This window comes from Gavialis gangeticus, unplaced genomic scaffold, assembly GCF_001723915.1.
Source record: "Gavialis gangeticus isolate Ggan-Ray unplaced genomic scaffold, GavGan_comp1, whole genome shotgun sequence".
Lineage (NCBI taxonomy): Eukaryota > Metazoa > Chordata > Crocodylia > Gavialidae > Gavialis > Gavialis gangeticus.
In genome coordinates, this window is record NW_017729024.1 from 156,658,006 (window position 1) to 156,678,747 (window position 20,742).

At 45.1% G+C, this 20,742-nt stretch overlaps 1 protein-coding gene across 1 annotated transcript in view; it reads right to left on the reverse strand.

The window, feature by feature from the left end:
- Nucleotides 1-7,924: 7,924 nt before the first annotated feature.
- Nucleotides 7,925-20,742, reverse strand: part of OSMR (oncostatin M receptor) — a 65,492-nt gene continuing 52,674 nt past the window's right edge. The window contains exons 11-17 of the mRNA XM_019517938.1: nt 17,985-18,182; nt 16,833-16,934; nt 13,881-14,054; nt 12,210-12,374; nt 10,858-10,939; nt 10,545-10,611; nt 7,925-8,924 (exon numbers count right to left, since the gene is read on the reverse strand). Of these exons, the coding sequence (XP_019373483.1) occupies nt 8,331-8,924; nt 10,545-10,611; nt 10,858-10,939; nt 12,210-12,374; nt 13,881-14,054; nt 16,833-16,934; nt 17,985-18,182 (1,382 nt within the window). The 3' untranslated portion in view covers nt 7,925-8,330. The remainder of the gene's footprint in view (nt 8,925-10,544; nt 10,612-10,857; nt 10,940-12,209; nt 12,375-13,880; nt 14,055-16,832; nt 16,935-17,984; nt 18,183-20,742) is intronic.

The window sequence follows — 20,742 nt, forward strand, 5'->3', positions numbered from 1 at the left end:
TCCTGAAAGCCAAATGAAAAATCTAAGTTTGTTGTGAATTTATCTTTTGACCAGCTCTAAATGTAAACAGGTTGTTTCATTAGTAGTTTCAGATACCACCCTGTAACACGGTACTGAGTTGGAAGTACTGAACTGGTTATTAGAGTGCTCTGACTGCTCTTTTTACATACATTCAAAGGGGTGTTGGTTTATGTTTTATCTGATCGACTGTTTCCATATCATTGCATATTTTGAAGCACAGTTGGTTTGTGATACAGCTCTTGCCAGTTGGGTGCGTTCTCTTCATTTGTCAAGGAAGTGGTAGCCAGTCCAGATACAGGGTTTTTGCATCTCGTTCAGTGGTTCTCAACCATTTCAGTGTCATGGCACCCATCCATAATTTTTCTGGAATTTAGTGGCATCTTGTTGAGAAATCCTGGGCTCAAATCTAGCTGGTTTAGGTAAAGGTGGTAGGGACAGGACCTCACCCCTCTGTGCCCTGCTTTTTCCACAGTCTTCTCCCACCCAGCCACTAGTCTGTATCTGAAGAGGAAAGCGAGATCCCTGCCACCCCGGTTGCTTCTCCAGGAACTCATGCATGGCAACCAGAACCATGTGCACCTGCAGCCTCTCCCACTGTCCCTGGGACCATAGAAACAGTGGGGGCATAAGCCAGGCTGAAAAGTGTGGTCCCATGTCTTCCTTTCTGCACATGGGCCCACATCCAGGAGTGTTGGGAGCAGTAGGGAGTGGGGAGCCACTGTGAGTACTGCTTATCTGCAGTTTACTGGGAAGCCTGGCAGTAAGCAAGGCAAGAAGTAATTGCTTTCCTCCGGCACGGGGACCAGGCACTGTTGCACCCTTGGAAATATCTCACGGCATCCTGAGCTATTGTCCCACCTCTGTTAAAAATCACTGATTTAATTCATCCTCTTGACAAACAAATAGGTTTTCCCAATTGTCTAGATCAGTGGTTTTTAGATCCAAGCTACCCTTCTATAACTTTTCTGAATTTCCCAGTACCCCACTTGAGAACCCCTGCAATAGTGTCAGCTTACCTATTTTATCAGATAAACCTAATGCAGACAGGAGCCCACCCACACATCAGACAAAACTAATATGGCAGTGTCAGCCTGGGGATAAATTCATAGTATAGCGGTTCTCAACCAGCTCTCTCTCCAGGCTGCCACTACCACGGCCAAGTGAGACTGTCCTGTGGATTTGTTTCTAGGACGCACTTGCACATGCAGACTGGGAAGTGGTTCCTACCCTTGTCACTGAGTTTAGTCTCAGCCAACAGAATAACCTACTGGTGTTTATTCCAAAGTTTCATTCTTCTGGTAATGAGGACCATTACCCAGTGCCTTATGCCACACCCAGTTGACTACTTACCAGGCCTCTCAGGCATTCCCAATACCCCCTTCCCTCCCATGACATCTGGATACAAGCTGTTACCGTAGCCCTAGGGCTCAGCACCCAAGATTCAGACCATCCTTTTCACTCCAGCCTAGTAGTGTCATAGTGCATAGTTTCATAGTGCTTAGGGTCAGAAGAAACCTAAACAGATCATCAGGTCTGACCCCCTACATGGGCTGGAATGAGTGCAGGGTCCTAACACCCCAGCCAAATATCTGTCCAGCCTCCTCTTGAAGACCCCCGAGGTAGAAAGTACTACCTCCCTTGGGAGCCCATTCCAGAGCCTGGCAGCCGTGACTGTAAAGCCCTGAACCTTCTCTCTAACAATTTGTGGCCGTTATTCCTAGTAACCCTGGGTGGTACCCAGGGGAACAGAGCCTCCCTCAATTCCTGCTGGTCCCCCCCTTGTGAGTTTGTAAACGGCCACCAGATCCCCTCTCAGCCTCCTCTTGTGCAGGCTGAATAGGTTCAGGCCCTTTAGTCTCTGTAGGGCCTGCCCGCTGCCCCTTGACCATGCGAGTGGCCCTCCTCTGGACCCTCTCAATGCTAGCCACAAGCCAGAAAGCCAACTACCACCTGAAGTCTCAGAACCTGTTCTCCACTCACGTCAACAAGCTCATCAAATATGCAGATGCAACGTCACCTAGAGCATGGACCTCCCATCAGTGGAGCAGGAAATACGCTGCACAAAAACTGCAGCTAAAGAACTTTATCCTCAACACCAGCTTCCAATCCTCAGGATGGCAACTGCCCGGCTGCTCTTAACCATCTCAGAATGGGTATTGCACAGTTTAAGACAAGCATGCAGTCTTGGGGCCTCTCCAGTGACCCTGGCTGCAGCTGTGGTGATCAAGCTCAGATGGCCAACCACATCATCTACAAATGCCCTTACAGCCCTCCTTCAGGTGCCCATGGTCTTATTGACATTAACCTTTCTACCTATTGCTGGCTTCCTGGCCCTCATACTTCCAACATATGAGTGTGATGACATCTGCTTCATCATCATCATCATCATTCCTCCAGAGCTGAAGCATCTTTACATGCATTGGATGTGAAGAGAGACTTGTCTCCAGGGCTGATGGAAGGAGTCCTACAGTCACTGACTGTGGCTTTGGTTGAAAAATTATGGAGAAGTAGGAAACATGCACTATGCCTTTGGTGCTGGAGCATAGGAAAGGGGCAGGGCAGAAGCAATAAGACAAAAAATGTTTCTAGACTTGTGTGCGCGGAAACCCTATATGCCAGGTTTGTTTGGCAGCCAAAAAATTGAGTGAACCTGGAAGTCAGCAAGTCCTGAAGCTGTGTTTTTCATTCCCCAGCTCTCTGTCACTGCACCCTTCCATAGATTCTGCTGCCCTTCAAGGACATGAGGTAAGTGGCATATTTGATTTAATTGTGCTGCCTGTGGTCTGAATAACAAAACAGCAAGCCTTAATGAGGTGTACACTCTGGACACACTTCTTCAAGTAACAAGGCAATGAGCCTTGATGAGGAGGGAACAGCTGAGCCACACTGTTCCAACACAAGTTAGCCATCACAATTATTTAGGTGGTGCCTATAATAATCCAGAAATAGATAGTATTTGGCAAATTGCTTGTGGTGTTTGCATGATTTAAATACTTGCTGACTTCTTAAGTGACATTTGCTGTACTGTGGTTTCTTGCTAACTAATCTGATTTTTCTTTAAAGGAAAAAGATACTTTTTTTTTTTTTTTTTAAATCCCACAAAATCCAAACTCAGGAGACTGCCTTGTTAGTGGTAGCTTTTTGCCTGCTTTGTGGAAACACATGTGGATAATACTCTGTGTTCAGAGACACAGCATTTAAATGCTTATGAAAACATTGAAGATTGAACTCCTTAGGCAAGCATCCAGTTTTGGACAGAAGGTAATCTTGTCTATCCAGTTTTTTTAGATTTTTTCACAAAGTTGCTTAACAAGATTCCCAAATAATGGTCATATTGGTTGTGACAATTTGGGGGACCAATGTTCAGCTTACAAATTCCAGTTTGCAGTTATGGCCTCTCTGCTGATATCTTTGTTAAATTACTCTTTAAGCATAGAGCTTGTTTTTGACTTAGAACAGGGGTTCTCAAACTTTGTGCTACCATGACCCCATGTGCTAGATGGTGGCAGTGGGGGACAGGGAGCTCACACACAGCAACCGCTGCACGCTGCTTCCCCCTGCCGCCACGATACATAGAATCAATGAATCCATGAGTGGGAAGGGACCTAGACAGATCATCGAGTCCGACCCCCCGCCATGGGCAGGAAGGAGCACTGGGGGTGGCAGGGGTCATAAGACCCCAGCCAGGTGCCTATCCAGTCTCCTCTCGAAGATCTCCAGGGAAGGTGAGAGCACCACCTCTCTGGGCAGCCTACTCCAGGCTCTGGCCACCCTTACCGTGAAGTAGTTCTTCCTAATATCTAACCTAAACCTATCCTCCCTCAGCTTGTGGCTATTGTTCCTGGTGACTCCAAGGGGGGGCCTTGGTGAACAGATTTCCCCCGAGTCCCTGCTGCTGGCCCCTGATAAGGTTGTAGGCAGCCACAAGATCCCCCCCTCAGTCTCCTCTTGCGGAGACTGAAGAGATTCAGGTCCCTCAGCCTCTCCTCATAGGGCTGGCCACGGAGGCCCTCAACCATACGAGTGGCCCTTCAAAAAGTTTGCGACCCCCTTTTAAATTGCTCACGACCCCCCAGGGTTGTGACCCACAGTTTGAGAACCTCTGATTTAGAGACTGGTAACAGGTTTTCTTGGATTTATTGAGTTCTCCACTTTTTCCTCCAGTCTTTCCCTTGACTTTGTAAATGGCTTAGTTTAGCACACATGTCTCTGTTTGGTTTATTCAGTAAATATCTTTGTTTCACTGAGATCAGATTGAACCCATTTTTCTATGGCTTTGGAAGGTGTCAGAAAAAATGCATGTCCTTGTTAAAATCAGTTTTTGATAGGATTTCTTAACTTCTTCCTTCACCATACTGGGATGCTGCTTGCCACCCACCATCCTAGTTTCTTTCTGCCTTGTTCTATGCTCTTCACTGGCAACGCTGCTTTTATCTAATTCATTTAACAAAAATAGGTCTCAGTAAAAATCTAATACATTTGGCCCTGTCAGTCACTACTACTAGCAGTCTTAAAGTTATAATATTATGATGTTTAGATATAATATTATAATGCTAATAAAGCTCTTTGAAAATGGCCATGGGCTGAACAGTGGTTATAAAAGGATTTCTTACTGACCAATTTGAAAGCTAATACAAGGAAAGAAGACTGTGTCAGAGGAGAAAATGTGGAGGATGGAAAGAATAGAAGCCCCTGAATTCCCTAGAACAGTGGTTTTCAATCTGTGGTCCTCAGACCCCTTGGGGTCCGTAGACTACAGCTAAGGGGTCTGCAAAAGATGACTGTGTTCAAAAGTATGTGAACACCCACATTTACATTTCAAAGATGTCTGTACTTCCATCAGAATTTTTTTAGGGGTTCAAAAATGAAAAAAGTTTCAAACCACTGCCCTTGAAGATTATTTAAACTCAGAGGGCATTTATACACACACATTTTCGTGCTCGGACACACCAGAGATCCAACATGCAAACGTGGCGTCACCTGGATTTGTGTAAGCAGCAAAATGCACAGCAGCGTGGAGAAAATGGAGGTGGTGTGCTTTTGGACTAAAACACCTTTTAGTGTTTAGTTCAAAAGTGGACCATTGCCACGTTCTGGGCGCTGATGTGCATTTCGCTGCTTAGACAACTGCAAGTGACACAGCACCGGAGACTTTTCAAAGTGCCGGGCGTTGCTGCACTAGCATATGTCAAAATGCCCAGAGAGCACACAAGTGGTAACAGAAAAACGACAGGGAAATGCCTACAGGTGTGTGTGAGGATGGTAGTTGTTTGTTTCACCTAATCAGTGTAGTTCTTGTGGTTTCTGAAGCTGAGTATTTGTGCCACAGACCTTTGCAAAGTCTGTATATCTGATTTAACTTTTACATATGTTTGGAGATGAGCAGAAACCCAGAGTAGCCACAAATTATCTGGCAAAGGGTGTATTTAAATAATGATGGTGCCTTGAAAATTACCCTTTCACACTGCTTCTGGGGGCCTGGATGACGAGATCTCATTGTGTGAAAAGGGAACGGTCTGGATAGGCCAAAGAAATGGCAATTCTGGAGCCTTCCCAGAGCAGATGCCCAAACACGAGTCTTGTTGGTGTTCAGCAGTGGCAATTTTTTCAGTCGTGATGCTCATGATTCACAACACAGTGCTGAAATAACTACAATATTACTAATCTAGATCTGAAATCAATCAGTGTGTATGCTTATGTAGCCTCCAAATAACGCAGCCCCTCCACATGAACTGGAGAAAGGTCTACGTTTGGTATCAAGGTGCCTCTTTCCTCAAAATTCTACTTGTGAGTAAAACCTTTTTAATACACCCCTAAATTTCTGCTTCATTGCAAACATACCTTGCTTTAAAACTATAATGTTTTAAATGGTAGGCCAAATTAATCTTTAGCTTCTTAATACTGTATACAAATTGGATGTAGCAAGGCCTCGCAACTCGCTCAGTTCAGGTTCATTAAAATGCACGATTGCTTACCACAAAACATTTTCTAAGGCCTTGTCCAGTCATGATGAATGAAACGATTTTCATTGCTTTTCTAAGGACATTTTTCCACACCTGTATCACCTTTACTGTCGGGATGATTTTGCTGTTACTCAGCTTGACCATTCTTAGTTTCACCTCATTTTTGAAGAACATGAGATATTCCTGAAACTCTACATATATTTGCTTGTTGTGGTGTTTGCTGCTTACATACAAGAAGTTTAATGACAGAAAACAGCTACCTTAATGCCAAATGGAGAGGAAGACAGTCTGACAACACCCATCCCAAAAATATCAGACAATTAAGAAAATCAATTGCTCTAAAGTTAGTCCATGACATCTGACCCCAGAATGGGCCTCAAACAGGACAAACAATGGACTTCCCTGGGACTTTTAAAGGGGCACCCCTCTTACAGAGATAGGAAACTGAACACAGAAGTGACAGCAGTAGGAACAGGCTCTGCCTCTCTGAGCTTTAGGTGCCTGTAGATCAGTGGTCACCAACAAGTGGATCTTGATCCACCGGTAGATCTTGGAGCCTCTTGGAGTTGATCGGAGGCTGGGATGGGGGGCTGAGTGCCCGTGTACACTCATGCCATGCCCCAGGCCAGCAGGTCAGTCCATGGGGGAGGGAAGGGGCAGGAACTAGATTGAGGCCCCTGTGGTGAGGGACAGTGCTGCAGAGGCAGGAGCTGGGGTAAATTGAGTGGTGCCCTGGCCAGGTGGGACTTATCTGCTGGGGAGGCACACCCCCAAATAATTTTTTCTCCCTCTGCCTCAATCTGTCCCCACCTTCCCTCCCCACAGATTTACCTGCTGGGGGAGGGTGGCGCACAGTAGATCTTGGATTGCTTTTAAATGCCGAAGGGGATCTCCTACTTAAAAAGGTTGGAGATCACTGCTGTAGATTGTTCTGTTGTTTTTCCAGGGGCAAAGCCAGAGGGTGTGCAGTAGCACAGATGCAGCCTCTGCCTTGCAGCCAACAATGCCAAAGGAGCAGCAGCCAAGGACTTTTAAGACCCTGAATCAGATAAGAATCCCTCTCTTCCTTCCCTCCATGCCCTCCAGCTCCCCCAGGGGTGGAGGAAGCTCCAGAGCCACTTCTGCGCCTTCCAGCCAAGATCTGCAACCCAGCTCTGCAGGGAGCCAGGCACAGCTGGGGACAGCAGGAGTGACAAGCTGGTTCCCCTCCTGCCTAGTTTCCCTGGTGTCCCCTGCCAGCCTGGGAGAGGCACAGGTGAAAGGAATCTGTGCACCATATCCAATGCTGTCTCTGGCTGAGGCTGGCTCCACCTGCAGCCAGGCTGGAGTGGAGCAGGAGCAGCTTTGCAGTTTCCCCCACCCCTGGGCAGGGGGGTGAGATTAGGACAGGAAAGGTGCTACTGAGCATTGATGGGAAGGGAGGGAAGATTGTTACCTGATTGAAGGACTTTAAAAAAGCCCCCAGCTGCTGCTCCCACAGTGCTGTCTGCCTGCCCTGGGGGGGAAGTGGAGGAGAGAGAAGGGGGTGCAGCCATCCCTGCAGCGTTGGCTGCTGCTTCTGCACCGCAGTGTACAAAATCCTAGATCTGCCCCTGCATTTTGCTGTGCATAGCTTCTTGCCACTGAGATTGCATTCCATTTTATTCTGAAAAGGCTGTTTCAGTCACTTTACATCCACTGCTCACAAGCTACCAAAGGACAGAATTGCACAGGCAAAGCTGTACAGTTTCCAAAGCAATCCTGCTTGGTTCACAGGATACTATAGTCTGAGATCCAGGCCTGAGTAATGAACCATGGGATTGCAATACACAAGGAGGTTGAAGACACGAATTCTGTCTTCTAAAGAATTGTTTTCAACCTTGAACTGTGAAACAATTATTCAAACATACCACAACAAATTCTTCTTAAATATTTCATTAGCTGAATGAGGATTCAGTTGACTTTCCACAAAATGTTTTATTTTCTAGAAATATAAACAAAAAGCATAGATTCAAACAACAAAACATAGGAAATTAAAAGTTGAGTGGTCTATGCTGAGGTTCCTGATACATGCTTTCTATTTACACTTCAAGAATTGTACCAAGTACATAGGGAATATGATGTATGTAGTGTGCTCCTAGCTAATTATGAAAGTGGTTTAAGTTCTCTGTATTAGTTTTTGGACTTCATAAGCTCATTTAAACTATGGTGCTTCTCTAAGGCCAGAAGTGACAACCATGATCTGATCCCCTATATAATACAAGTGATAAACCTTTATTGTCTAATTTATGCTATATGCCCATTACTCCTGGTTGAACTGCACCATACAGATCATTGCACTATACATATATTTATCAAGGTTTAATGCTAGTCTAGAAGCAATGTCCCTGTTGTGCTGGTGAAGGTAGGGCTATACTGCTCAAGGTCTCCATCAGATATAGATGTAACCAGGTCTGAACTAGGGTTGTAACCTAAACATTCACCAGGCTCAGTGGAACAATACAAGTAATTTAATCTAGTCCCAGAGCAAGACGCTTCCATTTGTGAAATATATATCAAGCTGGTGTCTCCAATCATAGCTTCTCTTCGTGGCATGACAGTGTCTTTATTCATGATCTCAATGTCATGCTGTGGCTGGTATAATAACGGAAGAGGTTGTGGCTCACTCGTATGTAACATGTGCAGGTTCTGATAAGGCAGGGAATCATATGCAGCACTGGACAAGTAGACAGGGTTTTTTAAATGCCAAATGCCAGCTTCTGAATCAGAGGATGAGCATGTAAAATCTCTGTCTTCATTTGGAACGAGGGAAAGCCAAGAAGAATCAGTAACGGCAGTCTTCCTTTCTTCCTGCATAGTCCTCTGGCTCCACAGATTTAATTTCTTGGCTTCTGACTTGCTCTCCAATGTTACAACATCAGGAATGCAGTCACTTACTTTCAATTCTGTTTCAGAAGCCACCTACAGAATAACCAGAACAGACATGATTCTAGTTAATTGGTATCTTTAGCGGAAATTAATTTTAAAGAAAAACACCTGTCCAATACTGTCTAAGCTTAACATATGAAATATGCTAGGTAATGAAAAAGCAGGCCCCATTAAAGACTTGCATAGGTTTTATCTTTGTAATTTCTGTAACAAAAAGCAGACTGCAATAGAATATTTAAACATGTTTTGACAGCCTTCCTCTTCTAAAAACTACACTGAACATCAGCATCAAGGTTGACATGTTAGGCAAAGCAGGGTCTTTCTCTACCAAATCTATTTTAAATGTGATGAAGTACTTCATTTATGATGTACTTAAATAGAACTGTTCTCCAAAAAATTTAATGTGCATCAGATATGAGGTGAGAAGGAGCAATCAAATATAGACTATGGGCAGCCAAACAAATTAATCTGAATTAAAGGATGGAGGCTGGAACTGACTGTGTGTTTGCTCCTATCGTGCAGTAAATGGAAGATAAACTGCAGCAATTCACCCCTCACAGAGGCACCGAACAGTTTCTGTGGAAAAGCTAATATGCAATAAGCTCCCTGTCTCTCCACTATATAATGTGTCTGTCCGTACCCATAGTTTTAAAGGACTCATCTAGTCTATATCTAGTGCATGATTCCAAGGGCAAGTCTATTATGATCTAACTTTGAAAGTTAGGATTTTAAATAGTAACACTGGAAGGACTTGTCTACCTCAACAGGTTTTTGTAAGCATGTCAAGACTTTCTGTGCAGAAACTGTATTCAGCAGTAACTCTTTAGCACCTCTTTTTGCAAGAACAGACTTCAAAGTGTAAACCACTTTTTTTAGACTTAAGGCATTACTCAGAAAATGGCAGTGTGTAGCTTTTCACTCTATTTTTCACTATGGAAACATAATAAAGTAATTCTTCTCTTGCAAATAACTCAGAGACCACAAAAGGTTAGCACGGTTTTGACCATATGGATTTCTGTCTAAAATCTTTAACTTGTGAGTCATTGTAAGGGTTTGGATACCATATGGTATGTACACATTTACTAACTTTCTGACAGTTAAGCCAGCTTAACTTTTTCTAAGCCGATCAGAGCATACAGTTAAGGTGTACAGAGCCAACTTAACTGTACAGAGCATATACCGCCGCCAAGGTGTATTATCTTGAGCCATATTCACTAAGTCAATTTAGCTTACAATATTGCTCCCACTATGTCAAGGAGCTGTATGTGTGTATGCTCTGACATGGCTTAGTTAAGTCAGGTTACTTAAGTCAGTTTAGTACATGTGTACACACCCTAAGAGTACTAATATTGCACCACACCTTTGAAAAGGATCTCATCACACCCTAGGGTGCCATGGCATCCTGTTTAAGAATCCTTAGAATAACCTGATCACTCGCTATAGAGTCTTTGTGAAGGAAAATGGAGTGTAGTCTACCAAAATTGACATTAGTAAGATGAGCCTTTTGTAAAAGGAACATCATTTTTATTTATTTTTTTTAAACTAGTAATAAACACACTAACAAAATTATGCTAATTCTTTTTTTTCTTTCTTTTACTGGATCCTAATCAGAGAATAGACAATTCAGTTACCCAGTTTGTGTAGTGACCTTACCTTAAATCCATCAAAGGAGAGCACTTTTGCGTCAGGACTGGGAATTTGACAGCAACAATCCTTCAACCTAGCAAAATACAGAGAGACAAATTAAAATGTTGATTTTTTTTTCCTGTCAAAATTTATCCTCTTTTGATCTGTGGAATCAGTAATTTAGCTCCATATAATAACTACAAGCCAAACACTTAAGGCATCTGCTTACTAAGAGACATAAGAAGAGGGAGAAATGAAGAGGTCTTTGTGACAAGCTGCAACCCTGGTTCAGATTAAAATAGTCAATTCTCCATTTACAGAAAAAATGTATTGAATTTACCATTTGTGTTTCCAGAAGCAAATGGCGGTTATCAGCACAAAAGGAATGATCCCCAGCACAAGTGGAAGATATGTCATATTTACTACGAAAGAACAATAATATTTTCAAAATTAATTTTCAGCTTTTTCCCTTCTTGGCATCAACATAATTAGAGACAAGGCGCAGTTAGCATGATGCAGCTGTGTGTGAATTCTTGTAGTGTTGCAGCCAACAAGGAAATTCATGTTATGAAAGTACATTCTTAAATTAACAGAGTGTTGGGACAAAAGGCTTGTCTTTGGAGATGGTTTAATAATTGTCCTATAAATTTTTACCACCTTTGTAATCATGGTCAGGAGCTCCCACACCAAGTACAAATCACTAGCTGACTGGAAGGTTGTAGTCACCAAGGTGGAAGTATGTAACATTTTTGTGAACTAACCAAAATTACCACATTTTCCAAGGGTAAAGCTTGTCAGAGCTGGAGAATTCCAGCCAGGAGGCATTAAGTCCCAAGGCCAACAAGCCCCCTAAGTGGTTTCTCCAAGCAGCCAGAATTACAAGCAAGTTCTTTTGCACGTCAGATCTAGCCGGTGAGGCAGCATGATTATCTGGCAATCGTCCTTCTTCTGGTACCCCTAGCACACAATGTATGAATGACCAGCTTTCCAAACCAATTTTCTAAAAGAATTCATGTTTGAAATTCAAAATTCCTTCTTTGCACACAACTTAGTACTTCCTCATGTCATAAACACTCATTAGCTAATGAACCTTTATACATTTTTCTCTAGGTTGGAAAGCTGGCTAGAAATAAATGCCATTCCTTTTCACAATGGTCTGATATTTGGAGAAGAGGCTTGGTAATCAGGATTTCTGGGGTCTGAGACCTGCCTTTTGAGTCCATGCCTTTGCAGTAGTGTAAGAGTGCACTTGTGGCACCTGCTGCATATGGGGGTAACAGCAGCTTCTGGTTGCTGCTGCCTTCATGATCGCAGTGAGAAGACTGCAACAAGATCTTGCTTTCCACTCCCCCCTCCCCCCGCTCCTGTTAGCACCTGAGACAACTGCCTATTGCTTGTCCTTGGGACTTGCAAAGCAGGTATACATTTACTCACTATTTCACAGGAGGTTTATGAGGCTTCCGTGACATTATGCAATCCTTTTAGTTTCTAAGATGAAAGGAGCTATGCAAGTTAAAAGTACTGAAAAGTAGTTACTATGCTGATTACTGCATGTTTTTTAAACAATACCAGCTCTCTCAGATACATGCTCATTCTAAGTAATCTGAGAGGGCATGTTTTCCTTCCAGAATACCAGCCAGCTCTGACAGGTAACTCCCAACCACAGTGCACATTTGCATTTTCAAAGCTCACGGTCATCCAACGCATTTATGTTCACAGTCTGAGTGATGGGGGTCTCTCCTCCGCCTGTGACAGCTTTAACGGCCAGCTGGTAGGCTGTGCTGGGCACCAAGTGTTCCACAGTGAACCTCTTCTCTTCTGGATTTTTGATTGTGTATTTGCACCAGACCAACCCATCTAAAATCAGACATGACAAACCATTACTCCCATTCTGGGTGCTTTTAAATCTGTATTCCCTGATGTGCCATCACAGAGCACTAAGCCTGCCAGGTAAGGACCACCCACCAGCTTCCCAACAGAGGGCTCTGATTTCATCAATCTGCAGGTCATTTTCCTGTTGCACAATTCAGTTACCTTTGCTAAAGACTCATCAGAATTTCTTTTCTTGTTCTGTTTCTTCCTCTCTATTGCTTGCCTTCTGGTTGAAAATACAAGTGAGCACCTTCAAGATGGCTGGGGCCAAGAAATGCCTGCAATGCAAGGGGGCCCTGTTCCATCCTTTTAGTGGGTCCCAACCACAGCTGTATCTCACAAGAAAATTGAGCTAATCAGTCTTGTCTTGTTGTAAAGCAGTGGGGGACAAACCATTGGCAGGCTTGCCAAAAATTAACCCCATATCCTTCCCAAGCACCCCTCTGATCCCATTTCCCTGTCTGATTTTTCTGCTCTGCTTTCTGCTTTCTGCTTCCTGCCCACTCTCCTGCTCTGCCCTAAGCCCCTTTGTGCTGCCTGTGCCCTCCCTGATCTGAAATGTGCCACACACATAAGCTGGCCACCGCTGTTTTAAAGTTTTCCTCAGCCACATCCCTCATTCTCACCCAGTTACTTGAGTTTTACCTGAGATTCCTAGATGGCTGCCTGACAACAGAAAACTAGTTGACCCTTGCTTTTATACCCTTTATGGGTAGGAATATTTGCAAATGTTCAGAATTATGGACGTGTCCAGCGTTCTGTTGTTAATTTTGTTTTGAAAGGAGTTTGGTGGACAGGCTTCCTATAGCCTGGGCTTGGACAGACTTACAGCTCTTCAACCTAGTGCCTCCCCAATCAGCAGAGGATAATGGGCCAAGGATGTGGCTTGTTTTGGAAAAGAGGTAGGGAAAGTTTCTTTTGTTTGGTGGGAACATCAGAAAATTTTGATGCATCAAAATAACTCATTGTCTGGAGGAGAATTCAAGGTCACGCAAGAAAATCAAAGAAAAGATAGCCTCGAATAGCTCTGTGCCATGAATGCTGGTTATACCACTCCCAGCTAAGCTCAGCTGCTGTGTAGACAGAGCACAGCATTTGGGCAAATGAGACTTTTCAGAGCTGGGACCCCAAAGCTTTCGAAATATCAGCATATAACAGACCCTACCTAACTCTAAAACTGACCACACTTTCTGCAGCTCTTCCAAGAAGACAGGTGGCCAGCTGAGAAAGTATGGCTTGTGAGAGAAATTGAACCAGTTCAATAGTATGCAATCCTGCAGTTATTCCTGCAAGTATAGCATGCTTAGAAGGCAGTGGAAGATGCCTGCAAATATAATGTGGGGCCCTAAATAACTGCCTGCCTTTAATGGCTGAGTCCTACTTCTGTCAATTTAAAAACATTCTGTCCAGCCATTGCAGAAATCAGAATTGCCCTGTTTATTGTCCCATTAATTTATTTGCCTACATGCGAGAACTTCCCAAGTGTATTACCTGGAGCCATGTATTTTGTGGACCCCTTCAAATTGCATCCTTGCAGACTTTTCACATAAATATTGTAACCTTTTATAAAACCAGGCTGGGTCTCATCTGTGCGATACGAATCCCAGGCTAGACTCACTGAGTAGGGAATCAGGCCAATTATTTTCACATCAGGGTCACTAGGAGCTGGAAGAAAACAAATTGTTAAATGCACAGATTCTTTTTTTTTAACTTCCTAAAATATTTGTCCCCTCACTTGGAGTCCCCGAATTCTTACATGTTGTGTCTTGTTAAATTTGCATTTGTGTTTATAAACTGAACCTCAGTAACTTTCAAGTAAAATAAGAACTAAGTCATCTCCTTCCCAGAGCCTCTTGGCTTCACAAAACATCAACTGAATCACCCACATCATGCATAAAAGCTACTACTTATTCACAGTTATTGCTCAGTAGAATTATAACTTAATCCATCTAAGTCTTGTTTTCCTCAGAGATGTACTAACCCAATGGTTAGCACATATTTCTCACCATGCTATGTGCAGTGCTTCATTACAGGAACACAGTGTAAAATTCTCTCTCTTTTTTTTTTCCTTCCTTTTTTTTTTCCTTTTTTTTTTTTCTTTCCAATGGCCAAATCAAATAACCATGTCTATAAATATCCAGGGACCATATAACTTCAACCAGGCCCATATCCTGCTTCCCAGTTTAGATACTCCCCATGTCCAGACATGCATCCTGCATGCAAGCCACAGGCCCAGGAATTCAGATGCCCCCAGTCGCATTTGAACTTAGCCAAAAGGCTAAGATATGGTTTTTTTCAGTGGAGGCAGGCAGAAATGACACAGGCTGTGAACAGATATAACACTTGAACCATTCCAAGAATATTGCTGGTTGGGAGCCAATTCACAATTGTCCCTGGATGGAAATGTTTACATGCCCACTGCTAATTGTTGGAAGTAAAACCCTCACCTTTTAGGGACTGCATTGATGCCAAAGCACCACCGGGGGTGGTAAAGTACCTAGAATATCATCCCTTCCAGGGTTCAGTGCCTGCAGTTTTCCTGGGATTCCCCTAGCGGGGGAGGAAGACCTGGATTGGAGCAGGCGGCTGGAGCAGAGAGGTTGCCAGATGTTGGGGGTACTGTGTGGCCCCCTGCTTGCAGTTCCCAGGGGGCTGAGTGCTCTGGGTCCCCTGCCAAGAACTCCCCAGCTTTTCCAAACCCTGTCCTAGAGGTCACCTTGTCAATTCCACCTTGATCGTGGGCCGTGGGATCCCAGGCTCAGTTGGGGAAGGAGGTTTGGAGGGGTCACCAGGTGTTTCTTGCCCCTTGCTTCTGGGCTGCCCCAGCTGCTCTCCACCCAACCCATAACCCATTGCTTTGTTTTCCTGAATGCTTCACGTGCATGGCCCATGCCTCTACTTGCTTGCCTACTACTGAACTATGTGGTGGTACCCAAACAGGGAGTGACCAGGTACATGCGTGTGGGGCAGGGAAGTTGGGGGCTGCTGCTACTTCCTTTTGGGGACTGGTTGCTTTGGGATTTCCCACAGTCTTGGCCTCATGCTGTGATTTTAAAAGGACTTTCCTAAAAAGCTCCACAAGCACCTTACATTGCCAACAACTGCAAACAGATGTGTCTGCAGGGTGGAACCTGCCAGGCAGGGCTGGCTCCAAGAGTGCAACACAGAGGGTGAGAAATAATTAAGAGTGAATGGGCTATTAATTCACTTCACATTGAGCTCACAGGCATCTGCTCTATTAAGTACCCACTGTGCTCTGGCTTTATTTCCTTACCAGTACCCCGTGACTGACAGACGTTTACTGTTACAGGCACAACCACTCCCCCACCACAAGCTGGGGGTCACAAAGCCCCCCTGGAACCTATCTCCTACCATCCCAAATAAGCCTGGGCCCTCTGCTGAGGGTCGGAAGTGAACCTGACACGGGGGGGCATTTATACACATGCCTGGGGGTGGGGAGAGATATGCTTTAATTAGCATGGCTCTGAGAGCCGCTCTAATTAAGGCGCCTGGAGTGTCTCGTGTATCAGTGTCCTCGCACTGAAAATTGGTGGCAGGGATGCTTTATCTAAAGCTCATTGAATGCCTCCACTGCCTTTCTGAAGCATCAGGATGCTGATACATGGGATTTAGGAGGCCGCTGGAGTGTGGTAATTGCCAGCATGTTGGAGCAACCTCCCTACTTGCATATAGGCACCCAGAAGCTTTCTGGTTCCCTATCCCTACAGACTATGGCCTCTGCAGGCAATAGATCTTTGGGCAGTAGAGGTCCTAATTGTATCCCAGCCCCATTGCCCTGCATGAGTTTGGGAAAGGTAAGGAGTGGTGCAGCTTGGGATGCCTGGAGGACTGAGCAGATTGTAGGCACGTAATGCTGTGTCAGCACATAGCACTGAACTGGTTCATTGAGGACTGACTTAAAATAGTACTTGATTTTCCCAGTATGCTTTTGAAACATTCCAGGAAATTCAAGCTCATCCAAAGTTGCCTGTACATCTAGGCTAGGTACAGACATTGAGAAAGCCCAAGGCAGAATTGCTCCAAGTTATGTGGCTTTCTGTAAGCAGCACCGTTAAGATTGGTAGCGAACAGAACACAGATTCACCCTTTGGAGGGGCGGAGGGGGCGCAAATCCTAGACTGGGTTCTGCCTTTTTTTAAACAAGTCTGTGCGCTGAACTTTTGCCCTGTTATGGGCATAAACCGGTTTCCAGTCACTTATACCAGTAAAAGTGTAATGTCTGTACCTGGCCCAGACTCTTGGGGTTTAAAATTTATTTAAAATATTGTAAGTGTTACATCTGTCCACATGTATAGGATATGTAAAATACTTCTTACAGCAACTGAAAAAAGGCAGAGAAATCGCAGGGCAACTGAAAAATTCCCCTCTTTTCATGAGACCCATTTGGCAAATATGTACACAGATAAAATGTGTTCAGCTTACGCAATTCTTTGCTGTATCCAATCTTCTTCTCCAATAAAGAAGCTTTATTAGCTACAGATCCAAACACTCTGAAGTGGTATCTCACCCCGGGCACAAAAGCAACTAGAAAGTAAGAAAGCTATTTTGAAAAGGTTACAACCTCAGTAGTTTTGAGTAGAAAATAGGATCGCATTTGCTTTATACAAAGATATGTAATTCAGCAAAATCACTCACTGTATATTACTGAAGTCAACACAAGGGGGCTATAAGAAAACACATGAATTCATACTCAACTCCTGTTCCACACAAGCAATGTCACCTGGCTTTTTAACAAACAGTTCTCAAGTATTCTGATATTCCTGTGACCATCAGGTCTACAAGGTAAACCTGCCATGTCCAGCTGCAGCTCCCTCAAACATGCTACATAGTTCTGCCAAACCAAAAGCAATACAGCTTTGCCTGCTTCATGGGCCTATCACCCCCTCAGCAGCACCAGTTAGCAGCTATGAAGTACCCAAAAGATGATTTCATATGCAAATCTTTTTAGTTGTGTGAAGTTAAATCTGCTTGGCAGTAAGGAGTGAACTTGTACCTTTGGAGCATAAGCTTCTCCAGCTTGAAGCATTCTAGTAGCTAAGTGCTGAGGTGGACAAATTTTTGGTGGCAGAGGGGCCATGTAGCACACTGAGCAGCAGACTTTATTTGCAAAGCCCAAATGTGTGTTTCGCATTGGAGGTACTACAGATTGGTTCCTTTGTTCCTCCTCTATACGTGGTCTGAATATGGACGGTGAGCTCCTTTGGCCATTTCACCCATCAGAATTCACAATGCACCAGGCTCCTTCCCTAAATCTTAGTTAGTTTCTCAGTATCCTGGGTAATGTTAATGCAGGCAATGCTGTCAACATCACGGGAGTGTCTGAATCAGTAAGTAAACAACACAAATGATACTAAATTTAGTCATGAAAGAACAGCAGTCTTTCCTGCCTAAAGCAGAGGGGCTGGACCCAATGATCTCATGAGGTCCCTCCCAGCCCTAAGCCTCTGTGAAACAGTGACCCATACTTAATGCTATGTTTACTGCAATAATTGTTTCCCTGAGATATATTTCCTGCTACCCAGAAATAACAAGCTGCAGCATAAACACTGTAATGAGGGATTGTTTTGCTTTCACCTGCGTTGATAAGAACCCCGGAGGTGTTGAAACCAGATCTCTTCCACTGAAGATCGCAGGGCTGGGAGTTCGGAAAGTTGCACCAATCAACAATGTAGCCATCAAATGTGTCTTTGGGCTGCCAGTGAATCCAAATTCTGTGGTCTGTGCCCTCAACCCTTTCTTCCTTGTCTGTAGCATTGATCTTTTCTTCGGCATCTAGGAACAAATGATTTATAGTACTTCACAAAATACTTAGGTAATGCTTTCTAATAAGAGGCCCAAAGTGCAAAATATACCTCTGTCCATATGGCTGATATATGTATATTGCTAATATCTTCACAACTTATTTGGCTAAGCCACTGTTGCCCTTGATGACTGGACGCAAGTAAAATAGTATATTTTTTCCTAGTGGATTCTCAAATGTCTTTTCAATAATTTTATCTCATTAAGAAATTATCATAGCCAGTAGAAAGAACCCTGAAAACGTATCTAACCACTAGGGTCGAGATCTACAAATGGACTTTAGACCTGGTGAGCCTTGTCACACCTAACTTGTAGCGGCCCACCCCCCACAATGGAGTTCCCTATATTCCCTAATGTCCCATTCCCCGTCCAGTGCAGGGAAAGAAGAGTGGGATTTGAAATGGGCAACACTCAGTACGGGGTGCCAAAGCTAGCCAATAGAAAATGCTGAAAAATGGGGGTGTCTGAAATTGCACTTCTCTCGTAGACTAAAGTGCTGACATGACACTGGGAATTGCCAGTCAAAATCCCCTCCCGGAAGGAAGTGCCCACGTCGTCCTATTGGGCACAGGCAGCTGGTTCATTTTCTTCTAAAATGGGATGTGCTGCCACTGCCTTTGTGCCCAAGAAGCAGGAGGCCTGGATTCTAGCCTTTCTTCAGACTGAGGGAATTGAAACACTGAGCTCCTAACCGCCTGATGGGTGGATCATCAGGCTAGGTAGAAAACACATGAGCGAGCACGAGTACAGCCACGTGGCTCCTGCCCTCCTCTAGAAGCAGAGAAGAGAGCCGGAGCCCAGGGTTTGCTGTACGTTTCCTAGCGGGTACCTCAGAACGAGGTCTGAGACCCAGGTCTGCCCCCTCATAGAGGGGTGTGCCAGCACCATTAGGCTACAGATTTATGCTCTCCCTCTCTGGTTTCTTGTATATTTTGCTTCATGTTGTTGCAGGTTCAGAGGTAGAATGGAGCGGCCCTCCCCATGGCGCCCTCGTGGGAGGTGTGAGCTGTGGGTTCGAAACCCCTTTGGCTCTTGAAGAGCGCTCTAGCCATTATGTGATTATATAAAAAGGATGGTAATAGAGGCCGCACCACCTCCTCCTGCTGGGCCATCAAATTAGGGGTAGCAGCTGAAACATTCTTCCTGGCAGGGACAAGTCTTATGTGTGTTAATTTTTTCATTGGAACAAGGCTCTCTTGTGACAATGCTGTGGCTGCCACACTCGGTGTTGAACTCAGTGCTGTCAGTGTGTGACAGGTCTGGTCTGAGCATGCTCATTTGATTGGGGAGACGAACATACACTTGCTTACCCTATTTACTTGAAGCTAAGACGAGGTTCCTCTCCCCCTCCCTCCTTAGCATGGGGAGGGAAGCCTTGTCTTGGATTCAAGTACTGGCCCAGAGCAGGCAGTGGCTCAGCTCCAGCTTCAGCCCTCGGCTCAGGGCTGAAGCCGGAGCTAAGCCCCAACTGGCACTGGACCCGTGTGGCTTGTTTAGTGGGGGAGAGGGCTCACAGCTGGGAGATCATGGGGAGACCATGGGGAGGAGGGGAACAGGGGAGAGCCATGTGTTCAGCTCAGGGACACTGGATACTGCTCAATTAAAAAACGTTACGGAGGGTTGCTTCAAGCCCAACGATGGGTGTCTCAAGTTCAAAAAAGGTTGAGAGCAATTGCTTTAGCTCATTAAGTCTACATACATTTTACCTATTAGGACAGGTGCAGGCAAAAATACGGCCTGAGGGCTGCATTCAGCCCACCAGGTGATTTTCACCTGGCCTGCAGGCACCCATCAATTAACTGCACCCGAGCGGCCTGGGCACTTCACTCTCACCCTCCTGCATGGGATGGCCCCAGCCAGTGCACACAGCTTCTGGGCCGGGCCACTGCTGCAACTGCCAGGGGATCTGCTTGGCTTCCCCAGCCTCCAGCAGCTCCTCCTTACGTCCCTGCTGCAGCACTCGCTCTGGACAGCAGGTAGGGAAGCTGCAGCTGGGTGGGAAGCAATGTTCCCTCTAAGGTGTAGCGATCCATAAGCGCACTGCTTCAGTCCGTGAGTGCGCCGCTTTCGTCCCGCCTCTTAGAAGGAACCTTGATCACTGCACCTTAGAGGGAACATGGCTGGTGAGCATCTCAACCCACCAGTCCTCCCTCCCTCCCTCCAATTTCCGCACCAAAGCTGAGAACCTTCCCCTTGCCCTGAACCAAATCTTTTCTGCTCAGTGGCTCCAGTTCTTCCCCTGATAATGAGATTCTTCTTCTTAATCTTAAAACTCAATCCCTCCTTTAAATCCTGAGCCTCAGCCCTGCCCTGCAAGCCCATGCTCTCTGAGAGCTTCTTGGCCTGCATGGTACTTCTCACCCGTTTGTTAATGGGAAGAACAGCCAAATCCCCTTTGCCTGAGGGTGAAGCCGGCAGGGCTCGGGGCGAAGCTTGCCCGAAGGGGCTGGGGAGCAGAGCAATTCCCTGGAGGCAGCAGATCCCGCACTGTGCCCGGCTCTTTCGCAGTCCCCAGCCCCGCCCCCGCCCCCGC